Source organism: Cnephaeus nilssonii, assembly GCF_951640355.1.
Source record: "Cnephaeus nilssonii genome assembly, chromosome: 19".
Taxonomy (NCBI): domain Eukaryota; kingdom Metazoa; phylum Chordata; class Mammalia; order Chiroptera; family Vespertilionidae; genus Cnephaeus; species Cnephaeus nilssonii.
The window spans coordinates 34,203,974-34,218,253 of record NC_137090.1 but is presented as its reverse complement, the minus strand read 5'-3'; the positions used below and the strand labels follow the sequence as shown (position 1 = coordinate 34,218,253).

Here is a 14,280-nt window from a genome sequence, read left to right as displayed (position 1 = left end):
GGTGCTTAGTGGAAATTAAGAAGCCACCCACTTCGTCGGCACCAATAACCATTAAGATCGCCTGCGCTATCAAGACAGGGATGTTTCACTGGTGCTGGCAAAGTGCTGCTCCCCCAGCACTGCCCCCCAAAGCCGCCATTCTATAACCCTAAAGCACCGCTTTAGTGAAGCTTCGCACCCATCTTAACCTGCACACCCTCTCTAAAAGGGGATCCTGGCGTCAAGGAGCCGGGTGACATGAGTGGCCAGTAGTTCAGTCAGCCCTGTACGGGACCTAGAAGGACCACAGGTGACCTTTTTTTCCTGCTGCAATGATTTACAGGGACTCTTCACTGGACTCTGTTCCTTCCACCCCAGAAGATAAGTAGCTGCTACGAGACCACCTCTCTTCCTCGGTCATCACGATACAGGGAACAGACAGAAATCTTGCCCATCTTCCAAGGGAGGTGAAACTCAACTTCCCCACCGCCCAAGGGAGACGCTGACAGGGTTCCCAGAGAAACCGGGCCCTAAGACAGAGCTAGGTGTGAGGATCTCCAACTACTGCCCCATTCATCACAGGGAGACACGGGCAGGATTCCTTGTGCTTCCCAACCTGGACTTCTCCAGCTTCAGAGCATCTGCTCCCCCATAGGGAGGGAATGAGCACCATATCCACACGGATGTCTACTCTGAGAATCCGCTGCGGGCAAGGGTGAGTCAAACCAAGAGCGATGGCAGCCAGGCCTCCGGCAGGGATCTGCCCCAGTGGTCTAATCCGAACGAGCTTCCCGGCTTCTGGAGGATTTGACAGATGACCACGTTAGGTCTCGGGGTTCTTGACGATTCTGAAATGTAGCTACCAGGTGTCCAATGAAAATCGAGGGGATCTCCTATGTCCCACCCCCGACTGCCCACCTCCTACAAGTATAGCACCACAAGCAAAAAGATGTTTGTTATTAAGGACAGGAATGGCCGAGTGGTTGGTAACGTCCAGAGATGCCTGCTTTATTGCTTACTAGATGATTGCATTTCAGGCTGGTGACATCGAGTAACAGTCTCATTACCAACTAATTTTGTACCTCTGAACTACAAATCAACAATCCAATTCAGCAAGGAGCAGTGGTGATACAGCTATTTGGGGGCTGGGTTTCCCAAATCCACGGTCTTGGCTGGCAGAGTGCCCTGAGTGGGGCCACGGGGAAGGTCTGGGATTGCTTTAAAGACCCTGACATCTGGTTGAAAGAGGCTAAAACCCTGCAAGTCCCCAGGCAAACCCTCCATCACAAATCCCAAGAACACAGATGTTATTCTCCTTTTAGTGGTCAGTTGAGCCCGAATAAGGAGCCGACGACCAGGGTCTAGCAAAGTGGGTCCGAGGCCGGCTCTTCATCGCCATGTCCTCTGCCCTCACTCCCACCCTCGGGCACAGCTCTTTCTGCAGGTCCTTAGGGGAAAGCAAGGCTTCTGGTCATTTGCCTCCTTTTAGTTCTGCTTTGGAAAGAAAAGGGAATGACAGGGGTGACCAAAGGTGGGCATGGGCACCTCAACAGAGCTCCAGTGGCCCCGGGCCCAGAGCCGGGCTGTCAGAGGTCCGCACTGGGGAGGCGGGGCTCCTCTGAGAACCAGGGCCAAGTGCATCTTCTTGGGAAGATGTCCAAGGGGGAAGAATTTATTAGCAAAATTCCAAGTGAGTAGCGGCTGTTCATGAGAAGGCAGAAACTTAAAAAAGGTCAAGATCAAGGGGGGAAGATAAGGAAGGAATGAGAAGCTCTTCTCCCATGGTAGGAGCCCAATCAAATTAAGCAATTACTACAGGAATCGTTACTGTAGCTATTTTTTTTTCTTCTCACCAGAAAAGAACACAAGCTTCCTTTGAGATCAGAGATCCCCTGCCCCAGAACCAACTGACAAGCTAGTTTTCCCTAGACCAAGACAAAGTCATCTAGAAAGGCGTTCTCACCAGGAGCTCTAAGCTGAGGCCTAACGAGGCGGTGGCCCTGTCCCTGCTCCACTGTGTCACTGAACTGTGTGAGCCAGAGCACCATGCGCTGTCCCTGCAGGCTCACTTGGTAGAACACCTGGCAAATACTTCACCAAGAGCTGGTGACAGGGGGTGACGCAGCCCCAGCCCTGGCCGGGTTACGGCCACCCTGCGAATCCCGAGCAGAGTCTCCAAACCTGGCGGTTCTTCTGCTGCTGAGAGGATGCGCGCCCAGGGTGCTGGCTGAGGAGTTAATGCAGAAAACAAGGCACCACAGAGAGGTTGGACACTTGGGTTGTGTGATTCAGGACACGCTGGGAAAGTCCATGGGCGGAGGGAAGGAAGGGGAAGAGGAGGAGGAGGAGGAGACTGAGTTTTAAATAATGTCTCACGAGGCCGGAGCCCCACTAGATGGGCTCTGGCTTGAGCTTTTCTGCTAGGAAGTCATTCACAAAGGCCTCCACAATGGCAGGGGTGATCTCCTCCACGTCCATCACGTACTTGGCCCGGGCCGACATGTCCAGTATGGTGAGCAAGGGGGCAGCCTCGGGCAGGTTGGTGTAATCTCGCAGGGAGTCAGTCATGTCATCCTGGAAGTCACCAGAAGGGAGAGACAACCCGTTAGTTTTCCAGAGAGAGTCGGGAGTCCCCGGGGCCCAGGTTCCCCAGATGGCGTGGGATGGACCCACTCCATCATCACCCTGAAGAGCGGGCCTCCTCCATGAAAGATGGACTCTCAGAGTGCAGAGTAGTGGGCCCTGCCCTGCCCTGCAGAGGGGGAGGCTGGTTCCAAAAACTTTCTCTGCATCACCCCAAGCCCCCAGGCAAGTCTTCTTTGTTAGCATGAAAGCCTCTGCTTTGCAAAAATGTGATGTCCTTTGATTACTTGCTTTTGCAGTCACCTCTCAATCATGTGCGGCCCCCTGTGCTGAGGCCAATCTGGGCTTCAGCCCTGACTGCGTTTCAGGGGGCAGGCATCGCAGAACCGGGTGGGAAGACAGGGCTACAGACACACTGCTGAAGTTTACACGAGCTGCTGCACTTATCTGAGCAGGAGGCTGACCCTTTCCCACACATTCCCAGGGACTGTCCAGGAGAATTTTTCTGGCATCAGATGCAGCCTTATTAGGTATAAAGGCAAACACAGACATCCAAAGACCAGGGGAAAGACTTGCAGGGTAACCATTTGGAATTACCTTTTACGCTGCCGACCCTCACTTGGCAGGTAACAGAAAACGGGCCCTACGTACCGTCCCGAGGCGGTCTCACTGTACCATGGACAGTTCAGTATTCTAAACTGAATGGAAGACCGGAGCCACCCTGCCGAGAGAGGGCGTGGGGTATTCCTGGCCTTATGCTGGTGAGCAAGAGGCATGAAACTTACAGCTCACCAGTTTGAGACCAAAAGAATTCCTTCCTCAGAGGGCACATCTTTAGGAAGATTATCGGTAATCATCTTTCCCCCCCACCCCAGAATTGCTCGGTGATTCAACATCTCTGGCACTGTTTACCCAATTCAGGCCCTCCACATGGGTAACTAAACATCTTCATGATTAACAGAGAGAGACACCTGGACAACTGCTGTACATGGAGTCCCCATTGCCTCCCCTCCCCCGAGAGATGAATTTTAATGGCTATTAAGGCTTCAGAAGGGATGGCTTTTGCCTGCCACAGTGGACAGGATGGCGACAAACAAGGGGTCCCCCTTAGCCCTGGCTGCAATGTGAGGGGGCCGGAATCCTGAGCTCAGAGGTGCTCAGTCAATGCCTGATGTCCCAGTGCCTTGTGCCCATCTTCATCCCATGCTGCCTTGCTTCTGAGCTTGAAGACAGAAACTGGACCAAGGGAGCTGCCAAGGCCAGGAGCTCAGGTGACACGCACAGGAAGGAGGGGGCGGCCAGGCAGGGAACCAGAGCAGTGGATGACCAAGCCCCTCTGTCCAGCTCTCTGGTCCCAGCATCCTCCCCTACTGGGCCAGTCCACCTGCTGGACCACAGGGACCAAGGAGCAGGGCACTGCTTCTGAAGTCACACCAACCTCCCGCTCACTCCTCTCTCTGCTACCCACTTCATGTGTGACTCTGGCAAGTCACTCCTCTGAGCCCAGGTCTCCTGCCTGTAAAATGGATTTAATGCCAGGTCACACGGGGCTAGGCGAGGCGTGAGAGCAGCCGGCACTCAGCCCAGCCGGCCAGACTGGAGCCTCTCACCCTCTCCGAGCCTCGCCCTCCTCATCGGTGAAGCAGCAATGATTCTATCGAGCCAGAGACGGGAGACAAATGGGACCATACAGGGGAAGCACTTGGCTTGGTGCCTGGTATGTAGAAAACCCACAAAATGTCCCCTTTTCAGCCACATTTCTACAGCAGCTCCTGGAGCCCTCCAGCCCCACCCCCACCCATCTTTCCCCCCTGAGCCGCCTGAACGGGGTCAGAGTTTAATAAATTCGGAGCAGCCTGCATTTGTGCTTTGTGTGGAGTGGGCTCGTGTAGCCCCAAGGCAGGCCTGTGAACCTGCTTTGTTCCCTCCACCCCACGGCCGAGCAGGGGGACTTCAGCTGCCGGCAAAGGCCTGGCAGGGCTTAGCAGAGGAGGCTATTGAGGGGGTGATGAATGGGTGCTGGTTCAGGGAGTCTGGCCGCTGCTGCCGCTCCTGGGATCCCAATACAGCATGAAATAAACATGGGCTCTGACCAACGGTAGGTACCTGTGGTGGGAGGAGGCCCCGGGGCTTCAAAAGGTGTCTGTCAATAACCAGCCCATGGCTGGTGCCTGGCTGGATGGGGAGGCGTGGAGCATGCGCGGAGATGGCTCCTGAGGATGGGAGCCAAGGCAGAGCGCCTGCGCTGACCCCATCAGGCAGATTCCCAGCCTGCAGGGTGGGCTCTCCTATATCTCCGAGGTGGCAGGCGCCTGCTGGAGGTGGCCCAGCTGAAGGGCCCTGCCTTCTCCCCGAAAAAAGTCCTTTGCTCCGTCCAGCCCCACTTCCTGAGACAGGCCCTGAGAGAGAGGGATGTGGGCAGTTTCCAGCCTTAGCACCCTCCCTGGCTGGCTGGGGCTTCAGGTCAGAGCGTGGCCCCCAGCGGGATCCCTGTCATGGGAAAAGCTCACCTGGAGGGCTGGTGAGGCGGGACTGACCTCACAGACACTCTGTAAAGCATCAAGGACGGGCCTGGTTCGGACCCAGCCCCAAGGGAGGGAGTGTGGACCGCGATCTTGGTGGCTGCAGAGAGGGCTCTGCCCTGGGAGCGCGCCCTGCAGCTTGGAGGCCGCTGAGCGAGGAAGAAGGAAGGAGGAAGCAGCAAGGCAGGAGGTGGTTTTCCAGGACACGCCTTTTTACACCACACCTGTCTGTGAGCTCGTCCAGAAGTACCGTCACCCCAGACCCCAGGGCCCCCTTTAACAGCCCCAAAAGCCCATCACTCAAATGCTAAAGGTCGGCCCCTGGTCAGCCCAGGAGGCACTCACCTCCCCCGCCACGAAGAACAGAAGCGGCGCCTCCTCCTCTTTGGCTTTGTACTTGGCGATGATCTTTTCAGCTATGGGCTGGATCAGCTGCTTGGCCGCCTCGGACTCCCCATCATCCTCAGAATCTGTGATGGGGAGAGAGACATGAAGCACAGGGCTTGTCAGCGAGCGGTGCCCCCTGAGGGCGCCTGCATCCAGGGCTGAAACGGGCGGCCGGAATGGATGAGGTTCCCTGGGGACACAGCCTTGCCTCCTGGTGCAGAGGGAGGTCTCCTGCTCACACAGCGCCCTCCTGCACTGCGCTCCCCAGGACAACTCCTCACTGAGTAGCACTAGTGCCCCAAGCAAAAGTGAGACTTTTCACTCAGTTCTTCACAAACCCACCTTGGAAGCTAAGCTTCCCTGAAGCCAGGACCTGAGGCCCCGGTAGATTCTCGGTAGATTCTCTCTCAGTCACAGAATGAGATGCCGTGACCTCGGATCACTGACTTCCTCATGAAAATGGCAGAGGTGCTGGTGGTGGGCGGGACTGTCGTCTGGTCAGCAGCTTTGGTGGCCGCGGGGAGGCACAGCTAACAGCCCAACTCACCTGGGAGGGCACAGGCTGCTGCATGGAGACCACCCAACGAGGCTCCCCAGAGCCCCCTATGGGGCTTCCCTTGCCTCCAAGAGCAGCCACACACTGGGGCCCAGGGCTCACTCCCGCTGAACCCTGTAACTGAGAACAACAGTGACATCCCTGAGCTGCAGAGCTGGGGGTAGGGGTAGCAGGTGCCAGCAGGCGACTTTCACCCAGAAGTGCCACACAGCTCAAGAGGCCTGCAGCGAGCGGATTCTGTGGGACACTCTAGATCAGTGGTTCTCAACCTTCCTAATGCCACGACCCTTTAATACAGTTCCTCATGTTGTGGTGACCCCCCCAACCATAAAACTATTTTCGTTGCTACTTCATAACTGTATTTTTGCTACTGTTAATGAATCGTAATGTAAATATCTGTGTTTTCCGATGGTCTTAGGCGACCCCTGTGAAAGGGTCGTTCGACCCCCAAAGGGGTCGCGACCCACAGGTTGAGAACCACTGCTCTAGATCCATGTCTAATGAGCTCCGGGATGCTGGGAACTCGCCTTGCTTCCCTGGGACTCTCTTTCCACATCTGCAGATGGCCAGTGAGGTTCCCAGGTGTCCCTCAGTCCAGAATTGTGTCCCAGCCCTGGGACAAAGGTGTGGGGCCTGTAGCAGGCGGGAAAACCCCAAGGCCATCTTTCCCTGGACAGACAGCCTCTGACCTCTAAGCACAGGACCAGCCCGCAGTCAGTGTGCTCAAGAATTCCCCCCTTCCCTGGGGGTCTCCAAACCAGACCTCCGGAGAACAGGGGTGGGATGTTGCACACACCCCCAATGAGTGGGTATGGCAGCATCTCAGCCGTGCTCCTAGGACCCAAAATTATCTGGAGCAACGAGTCCCCAGGAGGGGCTGAGGTGGATCTTGGGCAGCAGTTGCTCTGTTCGCAAAAGGAATCAGAGTCACCTCACGGGGCTGCAGGGAGCCGAGAGTCGATTTTCCTGTGCCCTCCTGCTTCTCACGGCAGCCACCCACCGAGCGCCAGAGTGAGCCAGACAGGGGAGCCCGAGAGGGGCAGTTGGCCACAGAGATGCCACCTGAGGCCGGGAGAGCCCCAGCAGCCCGGCCAGCTGGCCAGAACACAGGTGACCAGCGGCAGCAGCCCCAGGGGAGCCTGAGCCCGAAGGGGCCCAGCCCGGCAGCTGCAGAGGTGCGGCCCCGCCTCCTTCCACAACGGGCCTGTTCATGGGGCCCAGGGCCTGACCTATGCTTCCCAGCTGGCAGTTGGGAGCAGCGAGGAAGGAAAGCACAGCAGCAGCTCCCAGAACACCTCCTACAGTGGGGAGCCATGAATAAATCATTGGGGTCAAAAGCAGGGCTGCGGGGAGAGACAAAGGCCCAGGCTCCGCATTGTTCTGTGACAGAAAGAAGCTGCTGGGACAGACATCTCCCACTTGAGGTGGGTCGGTCCCGCCCACCCGGGGCCGCCGCTGAGCTTCATACCTACAAAAAGGACGAGGCAGGGGCCCTCGTTGAGCTGCACGGCGTTGGAGTCGGACAGTTCCAGCACGGGCTTGGGGTGCCACGGGAACTCCCTGCAGTCCTCGTCGTTCAGCACCTCCACCCGCCCCTGCCGCGTGATCACCTCCCCCTGCGGGTCCAGCACGATGAGGGTGGGGATGCCTGCAAGACAAAGAGCTGGCGTGGCCACAGCCCGCGGGAGGGGCAGCTCCCACTCAGTTCACAGGAGGACCCAGGACGAGGTAGAGGCTCAGGAAAGCCTCGGGATGGCATCGGGCTCAGGCCCTGATCAGCCGCAGAACTCCGCTGGGCCTGCACACGCCTTCTCCATGGAACCCTGAGCAAGTCCCTCCTCCCCTCTGTGCCGGGGTGGAGGCCCTGCAGTTCCCACCTCATCCCACTGTGTAAAGACCAACGACTGTGTATTTACGGGACATCGCACAGGGCCTTGGCACATGGAAGCCGTCGATAAATCCTAAACGGATCCCAAAGCAGCAGGAAGCGCTGCCCCACCTGCACGGAGTCTCAACGTAACTGATGGTGTGAAAACTCGCTCCCAGGCAGCGTACAGACGCCAAACCAACACCCATCAACCATGCCATGGGGGTCACACAAAGGCGGGGCCTGTGTCGGGGAGGAGCCTGGGGCGGGGGCGGCAGCAGGACAGGAGGAGGACAGCCCGGGAGCCCGTGGCCCAACTCCAGCCCTGCTGCCTGGGGTGGGGGTGGGGGTCCCAATATCTGCTCTGAGGGGGCCAGTCCCTGGAGGGAGCAAGGCTGGGGTAAGAAATGCAGCACATAGCTCCCTGCAAGCCCCCCCACCCCACCCATAAAGCTGCGAATAGAAAATCAGAGCAACCCCATCCTAGGTTCCAGCTGCATCTGGATTTTCACCTCCCTGCTCTTTGCACCCGCTGCTTCTCCTCCAGCCAGGGCCACCCCCCCACGACCACAGCCCACGGAGTCAGCCTCAGCCCTGCCCTTTGGGGACACCCCCCCCCCCCCCCCAGCTCACACTAACCAGCCTCCTGTGCCCTGGAGCCGACCGGAGCTTTAATTGGACACGGGCAAGTGAAAGCCAGAGCAATTTAATATTTATAGATTCCAATGCATTCAGTGGATAATTTGCTCCACTGACATTTTACTTCTCCGTGGGGGGTACACTGAGGTACCAGAAATATGGCCCTGGTGTTTTTTAACCTGCCTGGAGGCCGGCGGCAGGCACCTGGTGGTGGGCCTGCCTTCAAAAGGAACGAATCCGTTCTGTCTGCACCGATGAGACGAGGCTCAGTGTGCACGGGACAGGCCCCGAGGCAACAGGCTCTCAGGGCGGCATTCCCACGGCAGCACAGCCGGTTCCCACGGGGCTTTAGGGTGCAGAGCTGTCCAGGCCCGGGAACTGTGTGTTGGAGCGCAGGAGACGGGTGTTTCCAGCCTCATTTTCCCAGCTGCACATTATCTGCTCCCCCCTCCCCCCACCGCCAGCTGGGGTTTGTCCCCAACCCTGAGGATCGGGCTGGGCTTTGAGTCAGCAGCCTTACCCAAGGCTGGGGCTGGGGCCACAACAGGCCAGCCGCCGCAGAGGGGTGCCTCCCATCGCCATGCCCTATCTCAAGAATGCGTTGGCAACGTTCTTTAATCAGAGAATCAGTGTATTTCTTAAATTGGGCAATTGCTAGTGTTGGGTTAAACTGGGGCCCACCCACTACTGTGATTAGACCAGCAGCCGGCCCGTCTGTGGCCCACACGTGGGATGTCCAGTTGGTCTGCGGAGGGCAAGTAGGCCCAGAGGACAGAAAAGGGAGGAAAAATAAAATCTGAAGGCAAAGAAGTCCACTTCCTGGTTCGGTGCCTCAGTTTCTCCAATGGACTACTCTAAAGGGCCTTTTTTGTTACCTTGGCTGCAGCCGTGCCTGTGGGGACCAGGGTGGCAAGGCAAGGACCCAGAGCCCCCAGCTGGCTGCAGAGGAGCCGTCAGCTGATTCCAAGAAGGAACGGCCCCACTGGGCCTGCGTCTCCCCTCCCCTCCCTCCAACGGTGGGAAAGCAGGCCCCGCTTGTATTTGGTGCTTCAGGCCCTGAAGCCCAAGTCTAAAAGCCCCAAAGAGCCCGGCCGGTGTGGCCCAGTGGTTGAGTGTGGACCCATAAAACAAAAGGTCGCCAGCTCTATTCCCGGTTGGGGCAAATGCATGGGTTGAAGGCCCAGTCCCTAGTGGAGGGAATGCAGGAGGCAGCCAATCAATGTTTCTCTCTCATCAATGTTTCTCTCTCTCCAGCCCTCTAAAAATCAATAAAAACATACATTCATTCATACATACATACATACATACATACATACATAAAAGCCCAAAATAACAAGGTGCATGTGACTGTATCCACAATTAGACTTCAATCTGGAGGAGCCCATTTCTGGCACCATGCCAGGCCCCCTTCCCATCACCAGATCTTTTTTTTTTTTTTTAAGTATATTTCTTTATTGATTTCAGAGAGGAAGGGAGAGGGAGAGAGAGATAGAAACATCAATAATAGGAGAAAGTCATTGATTGGCTGACTCCTGCACACCCACTACTGGGGATCGAGCCCGAAACCCGGGCATGTGCCTTTGGCTGGAATCGAACCTGGGACCCTTCAGTCCGCAGGCCGATGCTCTATCCACTGAGCCAAACCGGTTAGGGCCCATCACCAGATCTTGATTAGTTTGTCCCGAGAGCCCTAAGGGTGTGTGCTTTCCCCCAGGATGAATGAGTGGGCAGGAGAGGGTAAGCCGGTGCATCTGCTCTTCCAGGCTCAGTAAACACTCCCCGCCCAGGGCTCAAGCCTCATAGCAGATGGTGGGGAAGTACGGCTATCCACCCAAGGCCACCCGGCCAGCCAGGGGCCGAGCTGGGACAGGAACCCTGGAGCCTGTTGTAAAAGCAGCTGCTCTTTCCACTGGGCCACCAGATGGCGGGGGCTCTCACAGCACCTGGGATGGGACTCTCGTGACTAGGGCACAGGAAGGGCCCTGAATCCACAGGTTGCTGCTCCACCCACCCCCCTCTTCCCTTTCCTCCCCGAGCCTGCAGGGGAAGGAGGCTGAGACTACAATCACTCTTCCCTCTCCTCCCCCGTCATGAATCCCTGCTCCCCCTGCCCCCTTGAAGCAGAGACTTCTAAGGAGAAAATAGGGCAGAGCCTGGAATGGGAAATGTAAAGGGAATGGAACATTTCTAGCCGGTGCCTTTATATGAAATAACTTCCACACCAGCAAGGGGCTTCTCTGGAGGGAATGAAAGGGGGCAGCTCATCTCTGCTTCACTAAACTCATCGTTTCCCAGCTGGGATGGTTGCGGGGATAGTATGGCTAGAATTTTAAGGAAGATCCGGGCAAGTCGCTTAACTTCTGAGAGACTCATTTCCCCAGCTGTCAAACGGGGGTAGCGATAGTTCCCTATCTTATTTGGTTGTTGTGAAGAATAAATAAGATGACAAGAATAAAAAGTTTTTTGCCGAAACCGGTTTGGCTCAGTGGATAGAGCGTCGGTCTGTGGACTGAAAGGTCCCAGGTTCGATTCCGGTCAAGGGCATGTACCTTGGTTGCGGGCACATCCCCCGTAGGGGGTGTGCAGGAGGCAGCTGGTCGATGTTTCTCTCTCATCGATGTTTCTAGCTCTCTGTCCCTCTCCCTTCCTCTCTGTAAAAAATCAATAAAAAATATATATATTTTTTAAAAAAAGCTTTTTAAAGAAACCCACGCTTTTTTAAATTTGATTTCGGAGAGGAAGGGAGAGGGAGAGAGAGATAGAAACGTCAATGATGTAAGAGAATCATTGATTGGCTGTTCCTGAATGCCCCACACTGGGGATGGAGCTCACAACCCGGGCATGTGCCCTGATCTGGAATCGAACCGGGACCTCCTGGTTTGCAGGTCGATGCTCAACCATTGAGCCATGCCAGCTGGACATAAAATGCTTTTTAGCAGAGTATCTGGGAAGCAGTAAGTACGGCATAAATATTAGGTCTTGTTATAAATGAGCTCGTCACTATTTTTTATCATCCCTAAATTGATTATTTGGCTCATGAGAGGACAGAGGTACAAAAGACTGGTGCCTCACTCTAGCAGGAGAAACAGAAACCTCCCCGCTGGCCGGAGGGGCCAGCTAAAGAAACAGAAGACAGCGACAACATCAGCACCACAGTCCGGGTCCAGGAACCGTGGGCTGTCTGCCTGGGGTTGGCATCTTTTACTTGCAGCATCCTAAGCTTAACTTCCGGCTGTTCTACACTGGACAGGGCTTCAGCCCCAAGCCCCTGCCCTGGGCGCTGTGCTGGACCCCAGGCGGTGCCCAAGACTCGCCCTGGCCATCTCCCTCCAGATCTCCGGAGGAAGGAAGAACAAGGCCCAGGAAGCCCCTCCCAACGGTTTCCTCCGGGGAGGAGCCTCTTCGTGTTTAAAACAATCTCCAGCCACGCGCACTAAGGCTATCCCACCTTTGGTTTGGTTGCGTTTCTTCCGCCAAGGAAAGAGGGGGGCTGTTTGTAGGTACATGGTTTTTATTAGTTTCAGAGAGGAAGGGAGAGAGAAACATCAACGATGAGAGGGAATCATGGATCGGCTGCTTCCTGCACAGCCCCCACTGGGGATCGAGCCCACAACCTGGGCATGTGGCCTGACGGGGAATCAAACCATGACCTCCTGGTTCATAGGTCAACACTTAACCCTGACCAACACTAGCCAGGGGGAAAGAGGGAGTTTTCAAGGAGGAAGCAGTGGTTGGGGCGTCTGGGGTGGAGAAGCCGGGCAGGTTGGAGCCCAGGGAGCTTTCCTTCTGTTTCTAGATGATCTGAGCGGCGGGGAGTAACCGCTCAAAGACTGTGGGAGGCGGGAGGAGAGCGGGGAGGAAAGCAGGCCCTGGGACAGGAGAGCAGTCAGGGCGCGTGGGCGGGAAGACATTCTGCGACCACGGGAATGGTCATTGTGAAGACTGTGGCGGGACGGGAAATGTCTGGAATGTACTGTTACACAGCAGCGCAGAATACACCATGCTACACGTACAGAAACAGCCATGGACGAGTATGCATGTGGACAGAGACCAAAAGGGACTGAGAAAGTGGAAACAGTTGTGCTGGCGGGCGGAATGCGGGTAAGTAAATACGTTTCCGTCTCCGTAAATGGTGCTGATACATGTATGGACATAAAATAAAAACCAAATGAGAACCAAAGGGCGGTGGGGTGGGGTGGTTCCATCCCTCCTGGCTCCCCTAAAGCTGGCCTTTGCTGAGAGCATTACGGAGAGGAAGGAGGCAGCCGGTTTGTAGGGTGGAGCTCAGAGAAACCCAAGGGTTCCCAAGGGGCGGGTCTGGGCCTAGCTGAACGTGGCCGGGAGGCCCGAAAGCTGCGTGGGCACATATCTGTGCAGGAGACAGACACGAAGACGGGTATGGCGATGTCCCTGAAACACAGAAAAACCAGGAACGACCAAGTACCCACGAGCAGCGGGACAGATAAATAAACCACGGCACAGCCCAAGAATGAAATACTTCCCGGCACTGAGAAGAAATGAACCAGATATAAATATCAACAGGGATCCATCTTGGGAACGCAGCGTTAAACAAGAAAGGCAAGTTGCAGAATGATACACCATGTCAGCGTGTAAGTATGCTTCTAAAACACACCCAGCAGACTGTCTATTATTCATGGACTCACATATATGCTGTTAAAATATGAAAACATATTATGAAGATACACATTAAAGATACGGTAGAGCTGCCCCCCGGGGGGCGGGGTGTGGAAGGAGAAGACAAGCAGAGGAGTGAAAGGAAGCCCACCCTGTCTGGGTCAACGCTCCCATTTGTTTATATTTGAAATACCTGAAGCAAAAGTGACAATTCCAGGTGGGTGCTTGTTACGTTACTCTGTCCTTTCCCGTTTATTTTTCCCCCCAATGTTCTCAAAGCAGGACAAACAAAACAGAACACAGAAGCTGCTTAGCAGGTCCCAAGGCAGCCCCCAGCCTCTGCCCACAGATTGGCCAGCACCCCTAGGTCCATGGCCAGCTCCCTCCATGGTCCATGGGCAGCTCCAGATAACGGGCATCAGCCCTCTGCACACGGAGCCCTCTGCACACTGAGCCCTCTGCACACGGAGCTCTCTGCACTCTCTGCACACGGAGCCCGCCGCACACGGAGCTCTGTCTACAACACACCAGCACTGGCCCCTCACCCTCCACTGACTGAAAATTACAGTCTCCAAATGCTTTGCTTCTATAAAAGATAAATAGATTCTGCCTCAAATCTATTTTTTTAAAGGGATAGGGAAGAGGGCACAGGGTGAGAAAGAGAGGAGAAAGGTGGGAAATGGAAGAGGAAGGAGGGGAAAGGAAAGAGAGAGGAAAAGCAGAAGAACAAGCCGGCAGCAGAGAAACGGAAGATAAACAGGCCTGGGAGAGCGAATGGCCCTCACACACTGCCTCCCAGCCAGGCCTTAAAGCGTCGGTCTCCTGGTGGCAGGGCCAAGGTCCACGCTAGGCCCAGCTGCCTTCCTTCCCCAAAGGCCGGGGGCCCGGGAGGGGCGAGGAACAAAACCAGGCAGGGCCCTGGCCCAGGAGGGAAGGGGCTCCAAGCCTCCCTGCAAAGAGCACAGTGTTCCCTGGCAGCCGGGATTAGACAATTGCTAATGGGATTTGCCTTTTCCGAAGTGTGTCTAAACCCTTTCCTTAGAAAGGCCTTTTAAACAGCTTACAGGCAGCACAGCCCGCAGCCTGCAAATGCACTGGGAGTCGGGAGGCCC

General features: G+C 55.9%; 1 protein-coding gene across 1 annotated transcript in view; it reads right to left on the bottom strand.

Moving 5' to 3' along the window:
- Positions 1-966: 966 nt before the first annotated feature.
- Positions 967-14,280, bottom strand: part of NXN (nucleoredoxin) — a 148,397-nt gene continuing 135,083 nt past the window's right edge. The window contains exons 6-8 of the mRNA XM_079798875.1: positions 7,496-7,675; positions 5,430-5,554; positions 967-2,553 (exon numbers count right to left, since the gene is read on the bottom strand). Coding sequence (XP_079655001.1) covers positions 2,371-2,553; positions 5,430-5,554; positions 7,496-7,675 — 488 coding nt within the window. The 3' untranslated portion in view covers positions 967-2,370. The remainder of the gene's footprint in view (positions 2,554-5,429; positions 5,555-7,495; positions 7,676-14,280) is intronic.